General features: G+C 39.5%; 1 protein-coding gene and 1 long non-coding RNA gene across 3 annotated transcripts in view; one reads left to right on the forward strand and one right to left on the reverse strand.

Moving 5' to 3' along the window:
- LOC140358358 (uncharacterized) lies at positions 1–24703 on the forward strand. Its single transcript, XR_011926706.1, has 3 exons — positions 1–482; positions 1084–1261; positions 24650–24703. It is a non-coding gene; the product is annotated as an uncharacterized lncRNA (long non-coding RNA).
- pde4a (phosphodiesterase 4A, cAMP-specific) overlaps positions 1–25573 on the reverse strand; it is a 69316-nt gene that overhangs the window by 16193 nt on the left and 27550 nt on the right. The window contains exons 1-4 of one of the 2 annotated variants that reach the window (XM_072443123.1): positions 5494–5834; positions 1068–1247; positions 424–460; positions 191–261 (exon numbers count right to left, since the gene is read on the reverse strand). In XM_072443123.1, the coding sequence (XP_072299224.1) occupies positions 191–261; positions 424–460; positions 1068–1247; positions 5494–5696 (491 nt within the window). In that variant the 5' untranslated portion in view covers positions 5697–5834. Of the gene's footprint in view, positions 1–190; positions 262–423; positions 461–1067; positions 1248–5493; positions 5835–25573 lie in introns of those variants that run through there. The other variant, XM_072443122.1, reaches the window with a different exon arrangement.

A 25573-nucleotide genomic window follows, 5' to 3' on the forward strand; every position in this document is an offset into this window, starting at 1 on the left:
AGATGATATTTTCCTTCCAGCGCTGAGGGGTAATCATAAGCTAGTTAATCGGGATGGCAATAGCGCTTTCCCTCGGGGTACAGAGGTAACTGAGACGGCGAATAGAAACGCAAAGACATACTTCCATACAAATAACATAGTGTGCCCGGTTTTTCAAAGGGTAAAGGGCACTTGAAAGCATGATACTGACTTGTTAGTGGGTGTTGTGACATTGGCGAGGATGGTGAAGTTGCTTCTTACAGTTCGTAGGCTGGCCAACACCTGAGGGATAGATGGACATCGTAGGAGGAGAGGAAGAGCGTGAGGAGAGCGTGAGGAGTGAGAGAGGTTGGAAGCAATGTGGGGACAAGTTCACTGCACTCATTAACTACTGTTTCTAGTCATTTAGAGCAATTTAACAAGCCAAGTACGTGTCGCCCATACCTGAGCAAAAGGAGTGACAATCAAGTCTTCAGCATGCCTGCAGGAGATAAGAAGAACGAGTTTGGGTCAATGCACGTTATCTCTTCTTGTGTATGTGTGAGCGCATGTTTTTAAGTGGTGTGTTTGCTTGTGTTGATCCAAGCGGGCGAAATGGGCTTGCATCCCGCTAATGGGAGGATTTAGTAGGTTGCATCCTAATGAAAGACAAAGCAACGGTTAACATTAAGTAGACTCATCATGATTTCATTTGCATAGTGTTTGCATAATTACAATCACGCCTATCGCTGGGTTGATTGGGATAATATGCAGTTATTGCTAAAGAGCGTTTTGTTGAGTTTTTCTCTTTTAGATAATGCTAAAAAGGGATTGGTAATTGCCTATGAGGTAATATCAAATTTGTGGTACGTTTTTCTAATAAAACCCATTTTGTCAATTTCTTGGTTAAATTTTTATTGATGCCAATTCATTAGGCATTACAACTCAACTTTGTGGAACGCTTGAATCTTAACCAAGACATTAGCAGGCACGTTTTGGCACTTTTCTGATGGATTGCAATACTATGATCTGATTATTGTTAGAATGTATATATGTGTGTGTATTTTTGTCTATATTGCGCACACTTACTGCTGATGCTTATTGCTTACCCCTCACTGTTGACAGAGGAGTTTCGGGACATGGTTTTGGGCGAGGTGTCGTAGTCTGAGTCGGAGCGATACAGGAAGGACTCCCTGCGCTGGCTCTGGGGGAACGAGGGGTGCAGCCCGGGACTCGCCTGCGAATCCATGGGGCTGCGGCCTGGAGACGGGCCATTTTCAGAGTCAAAGCTGAGGAGGGAAAGGTAACATATTTTAGTCACATTCATTTAGACATTTTGACTTCACACTTATGATGACCTAATGTTAAACCACTGGAGAATTTAAGATGCTAAACACTTTCTGACACTATAATGTTTATTTATACTTTGTTTTGGCTGATGTATGTCTGTGGATGTTTAATACGCCTGAGTATTAAACAGTTCAGAGTATCAATAAAGAAAAAAATCACATAAACTGGACAAAATTTGGCCTTTTCTGAATAGTTTTATAATGAGCTATGTTGTTGTTGTTGTTGTTGTTGTTTTATGGCGGTTGGCATCCGAGTGTTGCACCACCGCCAGACTTTATTCCTCAGACGTTTCGTAGTCCTCAGACTCTGTCGTAGTCCGTAAAAGTACTCCTCCCATTGCTTTGGCGTTACAAAGCCCATGAGGTCATGATGTGTTTTTGTGACTCGAATAGTTGTTGTTGTTGTTGTTGTTGTTGTTGTTTTATGGCGGTTGGCATCCGAGTGTTGCATTACCGCCAGACTTTATTCCTCAGACGTTTCGTTGTCCTCAGACTCTGTCGTAGTCCGTAAAAGTACTCCTCCCATTGCTTTGGCGTTACAAAGCCCATGAGGTCATGATGTGTTTTTGTGACTAGAATAGTTGTTGTGTCAGAGACCAACCGGCTTTATTCCAGGGAGACTCTTCTTCATCTTCCTCTCCTTCTTTGACGTTCGGTGCTTCCACCGTACAGCTTTATTCTTCAGGCTTCATTCTATAGGCTTTAATATGTCCACTGATGTCGCCGCTTGGTAGCCGTGCGTCTACGAGACTGGGCGAGGACAGGAGTCCACCCCCACCCCCATCTCGTCACTCTGATCACTCTGACTCCCCACAAGCAGACCCCCATCACTCCGACTCCCATTTAGCGCCTTTAGCCTGTTTTCTATATCTGCCCAATCAAGCTCCTTTGTTCCAAGGAATCTCCCTGCAGCTTTAGCAATGATCCTGATCCTTTCAGTTCTGCTTTGAGTCTGAGCAGCACAGTTTACAACATCCACCATAAAGAGTACAAAATCCTCTCTATCCACAACCAGGGTATTCTCATTAATTCTGGAACCTGCACACTTGGGACCTCCACTCTTGAAACCTTCACACTTCTTGGGAGCCACGCTGGCCTTTCTCATTTCGCCCTGGCTGGGAGCAGCGCTGGCTCCTCTCTCTGTATTTACTCTAAACTCGTTACTTGAAACTTTCTTGACTGCATCTGCATAGGATATACCTTGAGAGACCTTTATTTTCTGCACCTCAGCAGCTCTTTTGCTAAACCTGCATCCCCCGTAGGCAGAGCTATGTTCTTCCCCACAGTTACAGCACTTCAGTTTTGCTCCCACGTCACACTTCCCATACTCATGATCTCCTGCACATTTACCACACATTTGCCTCCCTCTACAGACCGCTGCAATATGCCCAAAGCGCTGGCACTTAAAGCAACGCAGGGGCGGGGGAACATATGGCCTGACGCTATAGCACATGTACCCAATGAACACCTTACTAGGCAGGCACCTCCCTTCAAGTGTTACCATTACCGACAAGCTGTCACATCTTACCCCAAACCGGGTCGACCACGTGGTAATATCAAAGAATGTTCTTTTGTAAATTACATTCCATTTTACTTTTAGGATTTCTTATAGTCAGAACTGTATTTTAGAATTGTGTTTTACAGGCATGAATATAACTAATCCTTAACTTATTAAAACTTTATAACATAATGAACCTAATCAGACATTGTCTAGATCATTGTGGTATCGTATTGCTTATCAAGCCTTTTTCTGAGTTAAAACATTACTACTCATTACTAGTTACTTTAAGTGATCTGCAAAAGCTGTAAAATTGTGCTACTGGATGGCTTTGATGTCAGCTTATTGAAAACATACATATCAACAGGCTTGCGCTTCACTATTTACCGAATGTCTTTCCCTTCTCCCCTCACCTCATTTCACACTGTCTTGTATGTCTTGAATGCCACATATATATGAAACATGTTTAAGTCAGCATGTGATTTTTGTCAATACTGAGACTAGCGATACATATATATATATATTTACAGATATATATGTATATATACATCCGGAAATTACCCACGAGTCACCGGTTGTGCCTGTACCACATTTTGAGAACCACAAAGTAAGTCTGATGTTGAAGAAAGTGAGACGTGACAAGCTTTGAAGCATATATTTCTGCAGCTGTGACTCTGCAGTGCTGTGGTGCTGGCAGACTGCCACCGGGTTACCCTGAGAATCCCTCTTTACTGACAAATCACATTTTAGAACAAGTCGTGTTAACGCCGCCACATCGACCCAACTCCTCTCAGGACCAAATCTGTAACAAGACTTGAGTCACTGATATTTTAATTTGGATTTGATCTACATTCCACCTGAAGGTTAAAATTAATCGGTGCAAACAAACAGTTTTATTACCATCATAAGTAACTGGAGGCAGTTTGGATAGTCACATTGTGTATATCTTTCTGTGAAACCAAGCTCCGGTTTACTGAGCACATTGCTGATCAACAATACACCCCCAAAATTGAATACTAAAAGATTCCGAATCGATTGCCAGAAGAGCTTAGCCGACGGGTACAGCACTTATCAGTTTACACCATATCTTTTTTCACCAGTGCCAGCAGTAACGAATGTTGTTCAGCAGGCAGAGAGCGGCCCCTTGAAGAGATACAGAAACTTCTCAGAGATGAAAGAAGATTCAATCAAACATCCAGGCTGTGTATTGATTAAACAAGCTTGTAGTGTTTGATATCCAGGATAATATATTTATAGTGACAGGAAATCAGTAATTTATGATGGCTTTTGACTTCAAACTTTAAGCGCACTCGGGGTTTATTTGAGGTCATACGTCAAGGGCAGAAGGACATGTGGCAGCTTGTGTCACTTTGAGTACATGTTAAATTACTTTTACGGATCAATTTCGTTTGGCGCAGCCGTCTGTTAATCTTCCAAATTGAGCACACATTGTGATATTTTTAGAATTTCCTCCTAAATTGCCCAATTAAAAGTGACTTCTCCTACCCAGAAGGCTTTGTGAATGTGACTACAAATCAAATTATCATTGAAAATGTTTCCCCGCTAATGAAATACGCACCAAAACTGTTTGCTAGGGGACCCTCTCTGAGCTCCATACACTAATCCACATTTTAACTTTTTTTTCCCAACAAGCTGTGAGAGGAATTATGAGTCTTCTTCATGCTCAGTAACATCTAATCTATCATAGGCTATGTATATACGCTGTGCCTGGAATAATAAAACATACGCTCAATTTTCTTGTTCTTTGTCCCCAGCCTCACTTTTGACTTCCTCTCATCAAATAATGAACATATTGATTCATGAATTTGGATTGCACAATATTCAGTGGTCTGAATATGCTGAAATATAGTTGTTGGGAATTTGCGCTGAAATCTGTATTGTTTTGTATTATTGTGATGGTGGGAGGGTCTGCCCACCTGCAGTTCTCTATGTAGATGATATTGCTCTACCTCAAATCTTCCACTGTGTGACATTAAACATTTATCTGCATGAGGAAAAACAGTTTGAAATAATAAAAACAGGCAAGATAAGTTTAATGCTTTACTGTGGAACATTCCTGGCATAGCAGTTGCATCTCCACCAAGACGAGCGCCTTTAACCGACCAGAAAAGTTACAAAGATTGTTTAATACCCTACAATTTATATTTGCGATGCCATCATTTTTAATTGAGTCACAATTATTACTATAAATCGACTTATCGTTCAATAATTTATGAAAAAGCTATCATTTCTGGCAGTCAATATTTATCGTGGGTACTTTTTCATTGTGATAAGAGTGAATGTCTCATTTTTCCCTGTGGCCCTCAGAGGCAACTGTTGTTGTGATTTTGGGCCTTACAAAAATAAATTGATTTGATTTGATTTGAATGTTTTGATATTTTCTAGGGTGAAGGTTAGGGTTATACATTTTATGCCTGGTTATAGATACAAACTAACTACTAAAGTGTTTCATTCTGCAATGCATTTAAACATAATTTTACATTTAGAATATTTTTTTGGGGTGTGATTCTGCAGTAGGCTTTGTGTCAGTAGCATGAATTTGTTTCTATAGTATCGTTTATCGTCTATATTTTCTTCAGCAATGCATCACACGTCAGCATGTGAAAAAGCGTCACACTTTTTGTCACACTATAGTGGAAAGCCTGAGGAAAACACGTGATGTTGTACCTTGATTGCCAGTTTGAATAGTGTTTGAGATCTTGGATACTCCGATTGAGTCTGAGCCGCCTGAAGAGCGCCGAGCCTGTGTTCCTGTGGTTTCCCGGTGGGGAAAGGGGCGAGGTGAGGGGGGTCGCGGGCGCCGGCGCGGGTGGCGGTCCCTCAAGATCATCCCACAAACTCAACTGCCACGTTACCTCCCTGTGACTCATATCTCCGGCCGGTCTTCACTTGTGGTGTCTGAATCCCGGCTTCCTCCCACGCAGCCCCCCCTTCATGGACTTTTTTAGCACTCCAGTCAGGCACAAGGAAGCCGGAGCAGCGCGCACCTGCAAAACTGTCCTCAATCCGAATCCGAAACCTCTCCTCCTCTCACTCAGCATGCATTACCCCTCACTGTGATCCTCGGGACTTTGCTGCCCCACCACCTCCAGCACCTCTCTCCTCATGCATGTTGTTCCCTGGATTTGTACAGGGTTTTTCTTAATCCTCGCCGGCGCAGTTTGTTTGGTCTATTTGGAGGTTTCCTTTGATATTCCAATGTATCTGCTCTCTCTCCTCGGTCCCAGTGCAGTATTTAGATCCATTCTCTCCAAATTTGGACCGCCGGCCTCGCCTTGCTCCAGGCTCCTTCTCTTGGGACAATCAATTAGCAAAAGCCGCTTCTAATTCATTTTCTTCCTTCACCCAATTAGTGTGTTTTTCGGTCTTGGTGTAGCTGTTTTCTCCTCTGCTGTACTTGGGTAATGCTCGCTCTATCCTTATCTCACAGCTCGCAGTTCCTTTTGGCACAACAGGAAGGTCGATGTGTAGGGTAATAGACAACAGACGCTGCACACTGAGGCCATGTAACGAGGAAGACTACAGAGGCTCAAAAGGGGAAGAAAATCTGGGTTGGGTTGACTTGCCCCTGTGTAAATGTTTACATGTACAGCTAAAGCGCCAGCACCCAAAATATGTTGTGTTTAGACACTAACACTAACTCAACAACTTTTCACGTGACCTGAGGTGAGGTAATGTATGACTTACTCTTACTCAAGTGAGAATATAAGTGCTGAACCAAACACACAATTACTCAAATACTAAATTTAGACATTTTGTACATTTTTCCAGTAAAGAGAGTCCTGTTCTGTTATAGTACGGATACAGAAGCATAAATATCTACTCAAGTCAAAGTATTGAAGCACATTCAACTAATATATTCTACGTTTACAGTAAAAAGTAAGTATTTTGTGCAGACTTTAGGTAACTTAAAGACAGAAATGTGGTGATCTTGATTTTATTTTGGTCAATCTATTCCTCTATGTTTATTTTTGTTTGCCAAGACTTGAATTCAAAACCTTTAGGTACAATGTCACTTGTAACATTCTAAAAAACAACCCCTCAAACCTTATGGAAAGTACTTTTTACTTTTTAGTCCAGTTAAAAAGATTTTGTGGAATGTAAGTACACATACCAGCGCTAAAATGTAGAGAAGTAAAATGTATCCACCTTGCAGGTTGTAAAACTGTACTTAATAATGACCCCTTAAAAGATAATTTAAGTACAGTATTTTTTTACTTTCCATCCTACTGCAATCCTTCTGACCAGCACAAAGCTGCCTTGATATTCTGAAATAAATACAAAAAATATTGAAGTCTGTGAGCTCAACCGCAGCTAATTCATTGTTGACACGGGCACTAATCAAGACAAAAGCCCTGTGCCACCACGCCTCACAAACACATGGCCCTGGATCAAAATGCATAAATGTTTTACTGCTGTGTAAATATGGTGTCGGGGAAACTGAGTCGCACTGGGTTGATGGCGGCCTTTAAAGAGGAAAGTATCGATTGCGTGTGTTCTAAGTACCTCATTAACCTTAGAAGCTTTGAAATTGAATTTAAAATTGTACGGCCGACTTTAACAAGACGTCAAGAGGATTTATTCAGAGTATCCAATCTTTTAGTATTTATTTTATTTTGAGTATTTATAAGAAGTAATAGTTATTTTAGCCGGGTTAGCAGCTGTGGTTATAGCAGTAGTAATAATAACAGTTAGGCGGTAGTAGTAGTACGTAGTTAGCAAGTAGCATTTGTGTTAGTGTTAGTTTTTAGTTTAGTATTTAGTGGTAGTTTTAGTCATAGTTGTGGTAGTGGTTAGAAAATAGTACTTGTGTCGGTAGTAGGAGTAGTTTGGTAGGACGCTTTGACTAATATAAGCACTTTTACTTTCACTTGAGGGCTGTAACTTGTAAGTAACAGTATTTTTACTCGAGTGCAAATGACTTCCTTTCCGCCGAGTGACTTGTGGTTGCGGTTTCCTCTGCGCTTTAGCTACATCTGCATTCCACTTAAAGCGAATATGAAGATGATTGTTCCTCTAAAACAATTCAGGCTTTTTAATTCATTGCCCGTGGACCCTTTTTTTTTTTGCAGCTTGACACACCCCTGACTCTGTATTGCTCCATGGTGAAGTCACCCGTCTCCATTCGCAATTTGCACAGGTCTCAGTGGAAAACTTTTTTGTTTATACTGGCGGGCATAACCTTTCATCATTGTTTGGTATACAGATTGGTCATTACTGTGTGTGAGTGTGGAGGCACCTGCATTTGTACGTGCTTATTTGAGTCTGCCACACTGGACAAGCGAAGATATTCACGCACTTACAATTTCAATGTACGCTATGCACATGCCGAAATGAGGAAACAACAAACAACATCTTACAGTCTCTCTCTGTAAGTGGAAACAAGGCGCCGAGAGGAGCCTGGCATTACACCTGACTTCACCTGCGCAGTAAAGATGTGATGTCTCGTTAAGCTGTGTCTCTTCCTCACGCTCTATCTCTTCCTCTCGGTCTTTTTTTTAATCCCCAGTCTGCGTTTGTTTATGATCCACGGGGGACGCGCGGCGAAGGCAGTCGTACTCGAAAAGGTCCCACATTTGTCAAAAATATACGGCGGAGAAATGTACGTTCAATCAATTTTGTAATTACAGAAAACATTATGTCTGCTCCTGTGTCGCTCATTAAATCGAGAGCCAGATGTGGAATCGACTTTTTGTGTTGATATGGAGCACGCACAAAAGGCTCCAGCGAGTTACTCCTGAACGTTGTGAGATGGGCCACACCCTTCTTCGCAATTACAGTGCCCCTAGACCTTTTGTTCAGTTAAAGTTGGTTCGAAATTAAAGTTATACATAGAGATACAATAAAGCAAGCACTCACGTTATAAGGCAGAGTTCTGATAAGTTGGGAAGGTTGCCTGAGGAGAAAGCACTTGTACATAGGTGTGAGAATTGTATAAATATAGGTATTTTTGTCCTGGTTGGCATTGAGGAACAGTAAAGGTCACAGTAGAAAGTATTTAAAGGAGACATATTGTGTATTATTTGATGGATGTGGACAAATAGCGATTACAGCAGTTGACGCCATATGTTTTAAGTGTAATAGTAAAATAGTCATTTTAGTATACTCATAGTATTTTGATTGGTTCATGCACGTTTGAGGGATACTCTATAGTCCCACATTTGAGTGCTCAGAAAATGCTAATTACCCCCTATCTCCGCCCACTTCTTTGTACTTACTTGCGATCATTCAAAACATCATCGATGAGCGATCATTCGTGTAGGGTTCAAAAAATGTCACATAGCCATTTTTCAACAATAATAAACAAAAACTGTTCAAATTTAAAGGCTAGCTTGCTTTGTTTCGGGGAAATTTTACTATGAAGAAGCAGGACATCCCAGTTTAGAAGTCAAGTGCCCTGTTTTTATTAATAAGCACTTTTAGATCCATATTGCAGTTTTCAGTAATTGGAGCAGTATTCTTTGTAGCAGTAGCTTCTTCATACACCATTTTCTGCCTTTAATCCCCAGTCTCCTCTTTCTTAATTTACATTTGTTTATGATCCTCCTGGGACACACAGCGGTGAATTTATGCTCACGTGAAAAAAGCCTCCACGCTCAGCTCATTTGCGTCTGTCAAAAGCACACTGCGGGTCAGACATGCCAACGGTTTTTATAATTCACTCGGCAGTTGTCTTTATAATCTCCCGAGAGGTGATGAAGAGATAATTACTGCATCTCTTATTAAATAGCGAGTCCCAGCTTAATAATGGCTGTTGAAAAATCTCAGTGCGACTTACAGCGACACAAGCACACAACATTAACTTCAAAGCTTATTAATAGAGACGCGCACACACATTGTATTTCAGATGGTGGGTTGTTTTTTGTGTTTGGTGAGAGCTCGGATCCCTGGAGTGCCTGGCTGTGGACAATGACATGATGATCAGTGGTTTCGGGGGGAAGGGGATTTGTGCCGGCTCACTGATTGCGCCTTACCGTAGATAACTGTCTCTGCCGACTGGTGGCTGCTGTAGACTGCCTTGTAACACTAGAGTCTGGATTGATGAAACATTATGGTAATTTTATGTGTTAACTACTGCTGAGGCATGTGATCAGCTATTTGTAAGATGTGACACGTGTTGTTTACTGTACCATAGACCGTAAAGTAAAAGTGTCTTCTGTCTTGCCTAAAGGTAGCACAGGCTATTTTATGTTTATATTTAGTGTTAAACTTTTACATTTGTAGATTATTTTACTTACTGTTCATTGATCAAAAACGGCTTAATAGTAGAAACAGGTTCAATGTGCTGTATTTTTCAATGTGTTTTTATTGTTGAAAAATGGTTAAGGGACATTTTTGAACTCATTATGTGTGATCGGGTCTGAATTTTTTGAATGATCGTAACAAAGAAAGGGCCGTTGCTAGAGGGTAGGTGAAAACAGACATTTTCTGAGCAAGTGCAAGGAAGTTAAGTTTTATTCAATTCATGAATCAATAAAAAGGGTTAGGGTTAGAGTTTGAGTTTAAGTATAAACTTTAAAATCACAAGGAGTGCGACATATCATGACATCAGCTTGTGGAACCGAATATGAAGGTTTTGTTTCATTGTTTAATTTTTGAGTAAAAACGTGCAAGAAGGAAACAAAACTCAACCTTAGGTGTATTTTTTACAGAGCAACAGGATTGAAAATTCGGTTTAGACGAACAAAGGGCCCTTTAAAAAGCCAACTAAACGAGGTGAGATAAATAGTTTCAGGGTGTGTTCACAATTGCACATTGCCGTATCCTCTAAAATGAACAACACTTTTTGGCCTTGGAACGAATGTCGTTAGATTAGATTACGGTTGAGAATTAGATTAGAAAATGATTACAATTATTTATTTTCACTTAGTAAAAAAGAAAGAAAAGACACATTATTCAATAGAATGGAAAGGTTACCCAAAAACCCTTGAGGGGCTTAACTTGTCGTAACCTCCATATGAACTACATACACAGAGATTTCAAAGGAAATGCCTATGGAAAAGTACAGTTATTCAGAAGCAGATATTTAAAGCGTTTTTTTTAAACCATGTGGGCAGGCTGTTCCATATTTTATGTGTGTAGCGACAAACAGAAACACAAACTGGGACTGGGACTTGTGTGGGAGGAAGAATTATGGATTTGTAAGGGTAAGATATTCGCCCCAGGATATGGAGACTGATGGTGGTGAAGAAGAGGAGACGGAGAGAGGCTGAGGGGGCTGATAGTTCTGCTGCTGTGGTGAAGATGGAGACGAGGGGCGAAAGTGGTCGGGCGCTGACATTAAAGGTATTATGGGTGAGCAATCTAGTCGTATGTGCAATATGTAAATGTAATAAGATTATAATTTAAGTGGTCGTTATGGTATCAAAGTCTGAAGCCACTCATTTTAAATCAATTTAACTGATTAAAAGATGGAGCGATACCGTGTCTTGTTTGTTGAATGTGCAAGCAGCAGTGTAACATAATTCTTCATTGTTATTTGACTTCAGAGTTAATTTCAGTTATTAAATTAGCTTGATTCATCTCCTTTCCTTACAGTGTGTGCGGAGTGAAGCTGGGGGCCAGTTTCAGCTTAATTTTCTCTCGTCTTGGCACAAAAAACGGGACGGCTGATTCGGGGTCATTAATACGGCAGGCTTCAAAGCGCTCGGGCACTCCCAGTCAATGCAGCGATTAGTTTAATTAAACGTATAAGTCCACTCCGGAGTGTTGAGAAGATTTACATACAGCTCTTCTATCGACCCGCTGCTGCCATTGATTATTCATTACCAGCAGTCGGCACCGGGGAGGATGAGGCTTAGTGCCACCTCAGTGGTTTTCCCAAAAGTCTGAGTCGTGTCAGCTCGCCTCAGCTTCACACGCGGGGGGAATCTGCCGCGCCGGCGATCAGTCCATCTCAGAGGGCGAGAGCAAGATATGTTCACTTAACGACAGGTCCGCTGATGTAACCGGGGGAACTCGTATGAAAAAAGAGGGTGAGAAGCCTAATCGTCATTCACCAAAAAGGGCACAATTCTACCCTTTGGATAAAACGACTCGTCTAATCTCAAGACCTATGAAATTTGTAACTAAGTAGAGGGAAGTTTGAAAAATGCAACACAGTGTTTTTTTTGGAAAGTGCTGTTGGCTAGTGGCGTCGCCTGGGGCCTCAGCCAGCTGTGTTTTTAGGGACATCTGCCTCCAAAACTGTGCTCAATCATCACAAAAATGATGTATTTATGTAAGTGTATAGTTTCAAATGACTAAGTGTTCTTTGTTCATGTATACCATAAGAGATCCAGGTTTGATTCCAAAAATATGACGCTGTTTTATTCATGTAATTTTACGTGTACAACTGGGGATACACCCTTCCTGTTTTTTTGTTTTTATTTTTTCTTGTGGGTAACAAACCAACTATTTTTGATATCGGAGCATGCTGCTTTTTATAGGGTTTGTACAAGTGCTTGCAAGAATTGAAAATGCTTGAATTTTACTTTATTGAAATGTATAGTTTTAAAGTTCTCTGAGAAAACGTTTTGTGGCAGTGTTTTAATGTTATCCACAGCCCTTCAAGATAATTTCTGCTTGTGTGCTTTGTGGTGTTAATTCAAGGAGGAGGGGCACAAGTTAGTCTTGAATTAATTACTTGAACGGGGGATATCGCTTTCCCTCACAACACCGGTTGCTGCTGCTAGTGTAATTAGAAATGCCAAAAGAACTGCGATGCGTTGGGGCCGAGTTAAGTGTAAAGAGGTTGGAAAAAAACCTTGCGAGTGTCATTGAATGTGCTTGAATTTGACGTTTCAAAAGTTTGTATAACCTTTTATTATTTAGAAATAGTTAATTTCCCCAGTGTATCGAGTTTTCAAATGTACCGGTAGATATTTATTACTGAATACATGACGCATCTAGCTGTTGTGGATAAAATTTCATACGTACAAAAACAAGCTGACCATTGAGCAGAAAGTATTGGCTTCAGGAGCAGACTTAAAAAAAAAACTTTAGTGGACGGCTCTCCTCTGCTCCATTCTCTCCCCTTCACTAAGTTAATGATTAAGCTGCCCTCTCCGCACGCTCAGCCTCAGTGGAGAATGACAGTTATTTCCTGCCCCCGCTTCCTCCTCTGCCAGGAGAGCACAGATGCTTATTTCCACATGCAATTTCACAACACACACAACAACACACACAACACAGCACAAGACCCCCGCGTTCCCTCTGTCTCCACCGTGTCGTCAGCTTCACCACGAGCTGCACATCACCAGAGCATTTAACACCTGCCTGATTGCCACACGAGGGGAGGCAGCTCTGAGGGAGGCCGTTGGGGGATTGAAGATTGGGAAACTGTGCTGTTTTTATAGACAGGCCGTAAATCTCAACCGCCACTTAACTCAGTCGTTCCGGGACTCGCACTCTCTCGTCTCTACGGTCTCCTGAATATTCACGTGTTCACGCTTATTTGCCTCCACCAACCCGTATTTATCTTGGAAATGTCTGATACTTTCGACGTTTTTATCACTACATCTTGCAGCGCTTCAATTTCCATATTGGTGGACAAATGTATCTCATCTCATGTACTGGTATTAGAAATCTCTTGCACAAACAATGTAACTAGTGAGACTCTCAGGGAATATACTTCAACACTTTGCTTGCTGGAAATTGTGACAATAAACAGTTAATGCACAATAAAGACTATATTGTATTCTTTGCACAACAACAAAAATGCTCAAGTCATGGTTTAGACTTGGTTTGGTCCTAGTTTAGTCCTGGCAAAGTAGTTCTGTATTTAAATGTACAGATAGAGGTGGGCAATATATTCACAACATATAAGTACATAAATAATGCTACAAAAAGAGCTGATTAAAATAAAAAATAAAACCTTAATGTGGTACATTTTCAAATATGGGTATAAGGTGGTATATCTGCACTTTTGTGATTCATTTTACAGACATTTTTGACATTGATTTCACATTTAAACCCCAACTAATATGCCAAAAACAACCCTGTGTTTATTTAATCCCAATTTGAATCCATAGATTAAATAAACTCTTCCCTTGCTTTAGTTCTTATCATATTATTTAGACTTACTTTGGTCCTACTTTACATGATATTGGTGTGAAAAGATTGAAAACCCCTCGTCCGTCTCTTCAATTGCAGACTTGTTTTGCATTATTTAAACCCATACATTTTTCGCCGTTAAGTACATGAATACGTTTGTTGTCTGCGGCTTTAACGCCCTCTTACATTTTGATAGTCGCCATCTGTGGCAGGGTAAATTGGTTCGTGCTTCAGTTGGGGACGCGCTCCCGGGGTCAACATGGCCGTGAATGACACATCTCCAGTGGCATGTCCACAGCCCCACCATGTCCGCTTGCCTCGGCTTGCCCTCGGTTCTTCTCAGGCGATCAGAGGAAAACAGAGGAACTCGCTCAGGCCTGAATCAGCTTGACGGCGATGGGTTTACAGTAGGATGCACTTTAGAATGTGTTGAAGGGGAGGATGGGCAAAGGCGAGGCTCCCAGTCCTACATGTTATAATTATTTACGCTGGAAAATCTCCCGAGTTGTGTTCGTGTGATGTTTGGCTGATAGTTGTGCTTGTTTTAAGAAAAGAGGTGGGCAATATATCGGAAGTTAGAGATACATTTTGTGAATGCTCCTGTCAAGATATGCAAAAATGTAATATGATTTTTTTTTTTTAATGCATCAAAAGTATATAAAGTTCTGTTGTAGTATAAGGTGATATTTCTACCCTTCTGTGTCCGATAGTTAAGCCTCAGCTAAGACTGAATTCTGTTGGATTAACATAATATTAAGTGAATTATGGTACCGTACTTTTGAGAGATATAAATTATAATCTTTGTAGTGCTCTGTCTTTGCCTATAAATGCTAATACATCTTATAGTCTATTGCTATGTGTTTTACTAAGAAAATATAGATCCAAATAAACATCAAGTATCAGTAATTAGACAATTACTTAATATTTAGAGCGGTTCACTTGTGACGCTATTGTTTCTGGCCCCTTGTTTCTAAAGCACATGGCAAAACATTTTATAACAAAGACAGCGGAATTATCTAATTAAATTATCAAAAAAGTATATACAATCACTAGATTTTGTCATTAATACACTTTTTTTACCCCGAAATATTCTCTTTTCTTAGAAGTCTTCAGTCAGCATTTTAACCTTTCTCAATGTACAATAGAAACAATCACTTTACAATTGACTAATCAAAAAAGCAATTGTCTGAATAGTCGATCAGTCTAGAATAATTATTGCAGCCTTATTGTCCACATATAGTGAGTTTTTATTACAGTGATTGATTTGAATTTCGACTGCAGAACTAGTCAATTTGTCTCTAAATTGAATATTGACCTTTGAGTGTCTATGTGAGCAAATCGATAATGTTACTTAAATCAGTCGACCTATTTAACTAATTGGCTCCCAGTCCCATCAACCTCAGTGTATTTTAGTTTAATCATAGTGCTCTGTTTACAGTGAACAGCAATGATTCCACCTCGACAAAAACAGTACTTCTATGCATCATCTGAAGCCTGCTGATTTGACAGAGTCTGGCTGACCAAGAGATATGTTAATACAGATAATATATGGGAATAATAAGACATCCCTATTTTAAGATCCATTTACAGTTGGTAATGATGAATAAAATGGGATGACCTTGTGCAGGGCCGGCTCTCACTAAGCCCTTAACATTTGCTCTATATTGTCTGCACATCCGGTAAACGCTCCCTGCCAAGAGAGGAGGGCTGTTAGAGCTGCCTATGTGCGTGTCTCCCTGTGACTCACAGTTATTTCCTTCCACAAACAATTATAAGCCTGATAAAAATTCTGTCTGAGAAATGAATCCCACAGCATATTATTAGAACTGTATTAAAACCGTGGGCTGTTAATGTATCATAGGCAAAAAAACAACTATATTATTTGACAAGCATCAAGCATAATTGTAGGATGTGCATTTAATCGAATTTTTCTATCATCATTTCTAATCCCCCGTTAGTAAAAGCAACACGACCAGTCTTTTGTGTTAAATGCTCATTGTTAGGTTTGCAAAATACATTTTGAAAATCTATTTGCACTTCTTTTTTATAAAATAAACCAGTTATATAAATAAATAAAATATAATAACTCAATTTGGACATATTACCCAGCCATATTTAATTGTTTAACTTTTATACATGATCATCAGAGACGTGTGTTAATGATATTCTAAATTTGTGCTTTAACGGAACATAATAACATCTAATCTTATGCATTCATTATGCAAATCCTTGATCATGTCTGTAAATGTCACCTGTAAAAAGCAATTAAATGTGATCTTTTAACAAATTAAGCTTTATGAATGAAACTTTATTTGACATTTTCCATCTGATCTATCACGATTGTACGTCCCTAAACTATTGTATGCAAGGATTCATAAGAGTTAGTGGCAGATTCAGGCCTGAGATTGGCGCAAAACATTTTAATGAGTGATTTATTACACCGGTAGTTGGATTAGGCACATGTTTATTACACCAACCCTGGCTTTACTCAATCAAACCTTATTTACATTATACAATTTAAGATAACATTAAAGCTGTGTTGTATTTAGTGCTGTAGTTGACTAAAAACATGCCCTGCTGATTGATCAGTCGACCAAAATGGGTGCTATTCAATATTTTGTTTTCAACTGCACGGGAGATCATACAAAAACAAGTGTTTGTACAGAGTAGTACTTGGAAACTGTGTATCTATATGTACAAAGTAAAATAAAGTCATAATTCACGCCCAAATCTCCAGCTTACTTCAAACCGTCTCCTAAAAACTAAGATAATTGGTAAACTAATAACAGTTTTGGTTGACTTAGGCACCAATAAACCGATTAAACACCTAAACAAGAAAGGACCCACAGCCCAAGTAGTATTTGAGGTGAGTTTTAGTTTCTCAGCTGTCATTGGGCGACAAACAGATTAGTCTTGGTTAGTGGTTCCATCTGATCCTCATTACAATAATTACTATAATTAGATAAATATAATAAAGATTTAATTTCAATGACCTGTACAAAAGGGCTTTACATTTTAGCCCTCTTCTCTGCTGCCGCCACAAAAACACCACTCACATTCACTGTGGTCAGATCTCCACGCTGAGGATTACAGAAGATTATCCTGCCCACGGGCTCCACGACCCAGCACAGACCGTCCCAGCTCCAAACTGCACACACTGACTCACTCGCTTTGGGACGAGGGCCTTTCAAGACTAAGCACACGTACCTGGTAAATCCAACACAGAGGAGATTTATTTGAAGGATCACGCTAGACGAGATAATCAGCATTTATTTCACTAAGCGACGAGCTCCATAATGTAAAAGGGAAAAAAAGGCCAGCAGCAGCCAGCTCTTAATCTATTAATGCACTGTGCAGAAAGTAAAGCGTCTTAAGAATCACAAAGTAAGGCTGCAACGAGTCGCAGTCGAAAATGCAATTTGAGTAAATAGCTTGTCTCTATTGAGTCTTATTAGCTATAAAACTTGCAAAATCCATTAACAACTCGCGAACTTTTCATACCAATTACTACCTTGTGAAATATTTGGCTTCCCAAATACCATCAGGTCCAGGGAAAGTCAAACATTAAAAAACTATTCTAAAACAGCACAAACAGAGGCCTAAACCTAACGTAAATCTTGCCTGAACTTTATATAAACATAATCTAAATGTGGCAGGATATCCTGCAGGCGGGCCCCTGCCACTGCTTAGACTAAACCTTGCCTCTGTCGTCCAACAACGAACGCGCGTGCCTTCGATTGGTCCTGAGCCAAAATCTCTGGTGGCGTTGTAGGTCATTTGTGTATGTAAACAGTGTACAATAGTGAACGCGCCAGTCCACTTTGCTACATTAACCTGCAAATGATTCATCCTGTGAAATAATAAAACATAAACGAAATTGGTCTAATTAAAATTAATTACCACGACAACAAGGCCAAAGTATGAATTAATTCATTAATTAGACATAGAGAGTAGTAGAGAGAACAGTTATTAATAATAACACTTCCATCAGTAAGTACAAAATATCTCAAAAAGGAATGGAAAGAAGTGTAAACTCACTACCTGTGCTGCACATACCATCTTTTTGAGAAACATAAAAGTCCTGCTCTCTCTCAAATATAAATTCTAGTACTGTGACAAGAAAAACGTTTTGAAAAATGTATTTTCAAAACCGTTCAATCCATCCACAAGCTCTAAGCACATGTTTCCCTGGTGGTTTACTACGACTGGTGGTGAAGTGGGGATTGTCTTACACTTCTTCTAGGAAAAGCCACGAGAGGCGCGAGTCAGTTCAGATGAACATCAACACAATAGTGAGACGTGCATACCTCAGAAGTGTCTCCTCAGGTGAAGTCACGAACGTGTCGCATTTGCAGGTTCAGAAGTAAAAACCTTGTGGACAGGCCTGAGGTGTGTAGCACTCTGTCAGGACTGTAGTTTCTACAATATTAAACTACACACTCCAAAAAAAATGTTGCCTTTAAGGGTGCACTTTGTAACTCAGACAGCTTTTTGTGTCTATGGAGGTGTCGTTGCTTTGTTCAGAATGTTCTACATTATGGCATTTAACATCTCCAGTGTGTCTCTGTGGAGAGAGGAGAACCTTCCAGAAGAACACCCATAACTGCAGCACTTCAGCACTAATCAGGCCTGTATTGTAGAGTGGCCAAACTCCTCAGTAAGTCACATGACAGCCCGTCTGGAGTTAGCAGAAAGACTCCTCTCAGACCATGTGAAACAAAAATCTCTGGTCTGATGAAACAACAGATTGAACTCTTTGGCTTGAATACCAGGCACTGCTCTGTACCATCTCTACAGTGAAGCATGGTGGTGGCAGCATCAGGCTGTGGGGATGTTTTCAGCAGCAGGAACTGGGAGACAAGTCACAGCAGTTACAGAGACATCCTTGAAAACTTGGACCTCAGACTGGGGAAAATGTTCATCTTCCAACAAGACAAAGACCCTAAGCCAGGATATCAAAGCAGTGGCTACAGGACAACTCTGTAAGCCGAGTCATTCAAGGACATTTGAATGACTTGATGAATTTTGAGGTAAACAATGAATTTAATCAATTTTGGAATAAGGCTGTAAAATGTGGAGAAAAAAAGGATGCACTGTATTTTCTATTATATTTACTACTGCTGCTACTACTACTACTACTACTACTACTTATACTAATACTACTATTATTATGAAATGTAAAATTACATATTTTCCCAAAATATATAATGAGAAAGATACTATATTTATTCAAAGACAACCTTTTTTGTGTGTACTTCAATTTAAGTTTTAGAATCCTTTTTTACATGACATGCGACTAGCAGTCTTTATGCTAAGATTGTAGGAAATGTCTCAATCTAATCCTCAATCTGTTATGAATATGATTTACAATTATTCATGCTTATTCATGTTTCTTCACTTATTCTTGTCAGGATAAGCAGATGAATGAAGACTTGCCCAGCAACTAAGGGCTTTAAGCTCTCCACACCTAAGACTGGAGTAAGTAAGTCCCACAAAGGACAATCCTTCATTTATTATGGTGCGATAACTTATTAAACAACTTATATTAAAGAATCATTAGCCCTAAGATGGGAACTCATTTCCCAACATGATTTTGCATTTTTCAGAAGTCATAAGTATTCTAGCAATGACACTGACATCATTGCAACGTAGTATTTCTTCTAAATGGCAGGTTAATATACAGTAAAGATGAGTCAAATTGAATCTCTCAAAAAACAAATCTGAGTGAGATTAAGTGTAATGGTTTCTCAGTCAGATCTGTCAGAGTGATTCATACAAGTTTAAATCTTTTCTCTCCTGCACTCATGGATTTGTTGTATTTTCTCCATTTTAGGCAGTATCATTCTAATGGTTTAGATTAAAAGTCCAGCAGTTTTTTTTTTAATCTTGTCTAACTCATATACACACATAAACCTGACAAGCCAGACTTCATTTTAAGAGCAATCATGAATCATACAAATTAGGAGATATCACTCATTATTCTGGCTGACTCGTTTGCATAAGAAAATAACTATTATTAGTTATTTATGATGCTTGGCAGCACCTTTAAATGGCAGAGTGACGAATGTGGATAGACAGAGTAACACCCCCCACTGCTGTATTTGTGCCGTCCCGCTGAGGCACAGATAATTGCCTTGAACAGTATCTCCGGAGCCTCTCTCTCGGGACAGGACGACGACCCCTCACAGTCGCTGACCACAAACGCCCTCAAAGTCACGTGAACATGGACACACACACCAGTTCCACCGGGCTGAGGTCACACTGGCTCAATGTCAACAGACTGAAGCTGTCGAGTTGTTTACCTCCAGCACTAAAGGTTACACTGCTGTGCTGCTTAGCCTGTTTGAAAGATGTTTGTTAAATAAGCAAGGGGATTGTCTCTAAATGTTAATTATAGATCAGGAAAAGTTTTCTGGAAATGTTATTTATTTATTTTTACAATTGGGATTACAGTGCAGAGTAGTTAAAAGCACATACATAACTTTCTGGAGGTAGAAAGTCTGCACAATTCCATGGAAATAGGCATTTAAACCCATTCTTAGGAACATTCTACATGCAGCCACATAGGTTTTATGCCATACTGTTGAATTATCTATTGCTAAAGAACCAATATTTCCATTGAAACAAGCTGGATGTACAAGGCAGGTTTGTGGAGATGCAAGCCCTCTCACAGTGAGGACATTTTTAGTACAATGAAACCATTCAAAACAAAAGCCTGTATAGTCAATTGGCTAAAGAAAATGTGGATTAAATGGTTCCCCACCGGTGACCCAGCCCCGGATAAGTGACAGAAGGTGGAACTTGTGGCTTAAGTGTGCCTTTAAGAAGAAAAAAGTAACTTAGTGGCTGTGGCCTTGAAAAAATTGTGAAATGGACAAAATTAATTAATTTCCGACAAAATCAACATTTATGAGATTTTAAACATTTTACAATGGTGTTCCTTCATCATAGTCTTACTCAAAGTTGTATTTTGATATAGTCATGTTTGAGAAATCCTGTATTGTCCTGCATTTGAGGCTCAAGCACTCCGGAAGTTCCTGTTTTCACATACCCCTTATCTCCACCCACATCCCTGTATCCAGTTGAGAGAATTAACAAAATTAAGATTCTGAGTCACACATATGGGTTTAAAACTCTTTAGTAGCCATTGAAAATCCGTCGCTTGTTACAGTGAAACGTCCCTATGAAGAGGCGGGGCTTATCAGTTCTGCAATTTTGAACAGGAAGTCAATGGACCAGTTTCTGTTGCCAAGCGTTTTAGAATATTGCATTTTACAATGAACAAAAATGTAAAATGAGGATGTTTTAGTGTAAGTTCCACAAAAAAAGCCTACTTTATATGTCCTTTAACAGCGTATGTAATGAATTATAGGATTATGGTGAGTTAGGATACGTTTTTGCTAGTAGTAGTAGTAGTAGTAGTCGTAGTTTTTACGTGTACAAATAGTGCAGCTTTTGTAATTGTCAAGTTTATTCTATTATAAATGTAAAGTACATTTCAAACCCTGCTGTGAAATAAAAATGTTAGTTGGATGTAAATTTGAGCTGGCATTTGAATTCTGTTTAGGCAACACGGTGCATTTAGGAAAAAAGAGCACTTAAAAGATAATACCAGAAACGCTGGCTTTAGCAGTAGATAATGTTATGGTAATTTATCTCCGTCTGAACTCTCTGAAATGCATGACCCTTCCATACCTACATTATATTTTCCACTAGCCCAGGATTATTTATTGCATTATTGTATTAAAAACTTATTCCACACAAAGCAAGAGCTGTAACTGGGGATTTAACAATTGTGTGAGAAATAAGAATATGAGGAAAAAGCCTGAAAAACCAATGTCAACTAGATTAAAAACACAACATAAGCAGCTTGTTGTATTAAATTATTTTACTTAGCATCTCCAGCGCTCTGCCATATTTCTTTGCTTTGCGTCTGTGTTTGGCAGCTCACTCCGGTGCATACAGAGGAGGTGAGGGACCCGGACACCTGCTCTGTCTTCCTGCTTGGCACACACGATCTTCATCCTTCTCCTTCGCCTATGGATCATCGTACTCTTTTATATGTAAATCCCTCTTTAGGTCCCAAAGGCGGTTAGCAGTTAAGCCATTCCCAAATATCGTAGGGAATTCTGGTAATATGTTGACGCAAAACTCCAAAGAAATTCATTTTGAGTGTAATTGAATCATTTATAAAGATTTGCGTCTGCTTTTACTGTGTTGTATTGGAAAATTTGTCCAGAGCATTTCACCCGATAGCGAATAGATCTGTACCAGTATTGAAGGAGGACTTGAGCTAATCTGTTGTGGGGAAAAAAAATATTTGCAGATACTAATTGATACTAGATTCTCATTTGAACCATATCAAAACTGCTTAAAATCACATAAATAGCATCAATTTGGACCTTTCTTGAATAGTTTTGAAATGACCTTGATCTATATCAGTATTAGTGTAAGACTTCATGGTGTAATATTAAAGAAAATACAATTATTTGTATTGAAAATGAATGTCTACACCCCGCTAACCTTCAGAACTATGTATCTGGGTCTCAAAACTCCTGCCGTGGACACAATAAATGGATACTTTTGGAATATACATTTGACGAGAGTGAAAAAGATCGTCACAAAAAAGATGGATTACACAAATTAAACTAACAATAAAGGACTGGACAAAGTGATAACTACAGTCGTAAAATTGACAAAATGACCTTTGGATTCAATTTGAATATAGACTTATCTGACAGATTTTGAACTAAAAGGGTTTGTGTCATGAAACTTTGGACTTTTGGTCTTGCACCTCTCTTTGTGTCATGTTTTATGTATTTTTTTTCTATTTCTTTTAAATACACAATTGAATGAATGTCTATTTTTTATCATTTAATGTCATCATTGCGTGGTATCGAAATCGGTTTTGAGTATCGAGCCTTTTCCTTGGCATCGTAATTAAGGAATGTTGTTTTATTTCTGCTTTATTCCTTCGGTCTAATAATCTTATAGTAAATTGTAATAAATCCATCTGACTTTTACTATGTTGTAGGCTCTGTTTCTCTGCTCTTCATCTGCTGGAGCATTCCTAAAGGATGCAAAAGCGGCTGTCAGATAAAAAAAAACAATTTGCTGCCCTATTTCACCACTGTAGAGAAAAATAAAATGAGGGAACCAAAGTATAACCTGCAAATTTAAGCTTGATTTGACACAGTGTGGTGTTAGGAATTTAGTGTGGATGACAAATTGGATAGGATTTCATTATAAACGGAGCAAAGAAGCTGAAGTGATGGTGGGGGGGTGGACAAATGTACTCCACAGGTAACACATTTAATCCTAACTGCACACGGGACGGCAGCGGTTAATATCTTTAGCTTTAACTTGATGGACTTCATGGACCGTCAAAAGAGGGGAACCATCCTGAGAGATGACAGACGAAAATGTGGCCAAAAGGTTTCGCTTCCGCCTTGTGTCCTGACAAATTAGGAGTTGAGAAGCCGGCGGGGTGGCTGTCTTCTGCGTGCGGGAAAAGCCACGGCGAGATATTGATTTGCTTTTGATGTTTAATGGAGTTTTCTAGGAGACGAGGAGAGGAGGAATCAACGGGAAAAATAGAAAGTGTGTGATGGGTCAACGAGATAAAAGCTTTTTTCCTAACTAACTTTCCGCTTGATGAATTAGATCTTAATGGACTCGATCAGAATTCCCCGAAAGCGCTTTTTACCAATTAGTGTAGATGACAGAATGAATACGAGGGGGGAAAGGCAGCAAATGCAATGAAACGGGACTGTGTCTGTACATACAATAACGCCAAATCCATAAGCCTCCGTCCTCTCCCCGAGCTGAGGGCCCCACAACACCCCCAACCAGCCCACACAAGGCGCGGTATTTTTAGCCTATCTCCGAGATGGAGCGCCTCCTCCCTCTTTCTACTGTGAGCATGGCTGTGGGCTTCTTTTATTTTAATCCAGTCTGGAGAAGAAACATAGGAAAAAAAATATTATGAGTCATCCATTCTACCTTTGTGTCGTCTTTCTGTACCTCTCCATCTGTCTATGCGCTCCACGCTTAGCAAATATGTCTGCTTGAATCGCAATCGTTGTGTTAGAAATCCAACAAAAATATGAAATGTGGCGTAAGGAATTGTGCGATGAAAAGCCATAGTTGCCAGACTGATTTAATGTGTAAATTTCATGTGGATTTTAAAACATGGGTTCTTACTGTAAGCGGTGTTGCCCCTCCATGACTACCTTTGAAACCTTTACTGCCATGCACCACTCCAGGACGAATGAAGGATTACGTCTACTCGATTTTTACACCGCACTTTAAGCTTTTTGTACCTGTTACCGATATCATTTTCCAACTACAAATGGCAAATGACATAAACTAAACACAATCTCCACGGAGACAAGCAGGTGGCAGACCCTCCAACAGAAAAATAAAACATATAATAAAACATATAACATATATTTTGTTATACCCTTTCTTTACAAATCTCCAGTTTATTTATGGAAAAACACTGTCAACGTGGATCCAATCTAAAAGAATACCACGAGCCCATAAGCAATCTTGGCATTCAATTTGTCATCCATATTCCGACGACGCTCGGCTGAATCTTGCCCTAGGATGATAGATAATTACTGATATTATATGGTACAAAAACAAATGCATGGGCTGGGAGAGAGCGGAGCGAGAGAGAGAGAGGAAGCACGCACAGAACAGTTCATTTATTTTGATGCGTTTTCCTCATGATTCAAGGCAAAACACGCCAATGGATGACTTCCTGTTTGCCTTGGTGTGTTTTCAGTGGCTTTGGAGATGGAGATGTTGCTGTCACCGTCGGGATTGGAGGCGGGCAAAAGTATGGCTTTGTTTTGTGTGTGGTAAACATCTCAAGGCAAGCGACAGCGATGAAACTATCATTTCAGTGAATTGCAAACGCTTCATCTTCAAAATCATTATGAGAGAAGAGAGATCTAATCCTCTTGTGTTTTATACAATGAGTCATAGCAACAATTCATCAATCTTTAATCTTATATATATATATATATTTTTCAATCTGAGGTTTAATCTTTAAAAGTGAGGCTAAGGCTACAACTATTTTAGGAATAATACTGTCTACTACTAGGTCTTTACTACTATTACTACTACTACTACTACTACTACTACTACTACTACTACTACTACTACTACTACTACTACTACTACTACTACTACTACTACTGCTGCTTCTGCTGCTGCTGCTCTACTTATACTGCAGTATTTCTACCATAATCCCCCAACAATTACTGAATCATATCCAATATTGTATTAAAATGAATAATTACTATAATTATCTTAATTATACAGCTCTAATAAAAGGCATTAGTGACCAAATTAGGTTAGCTGCAGAACAATGGTGAGTCAGTCAGGTCCTCATAAAAAATAAGGATTGTATATATTGAATAGATTAGTTGGAAAGCCTCTGGACATTGCCTTTGGATGTGACAAGCTTTTCAAATGAGCCTTTGTCAGCTCCTGCCCCTTCACTTTCCAGAGGTGTATTTTTAATCCTTCAGAACCATCAAAATACATCACTTCAAATGTCAATCTAAACTTGTCCAGTCATGGCATTTAAGAGAGACAGCTTTTATTTCCTCTCATCAAGCCAACCAAGTGCCTCTATGGAGCTGAAGCTTGAGCCAGTTTGGGTTTAATCCAACTACTCTATTTCATATATTTTATGCTTCTA

The sequence above is a fragment of the Eucyclogobius newberryi genome, unplaced genomic scaffold, assembly GCF_026437365.1.
Source record: "Eucyclogobius newberryi isolate DKJ021-1_F unplaced genomic scaffold, fEucNew1.0.hap1 SCAF_13, whole genome shotgun sequence".
Classification (NCBI taxonomy): domain Eukaryota; kingdom Metazoa; phylum Chordata; class Actinopteri; order Gobiiformes; family Gobiidae; genus Eucyclogobius; species Eucyclogobius newberryi.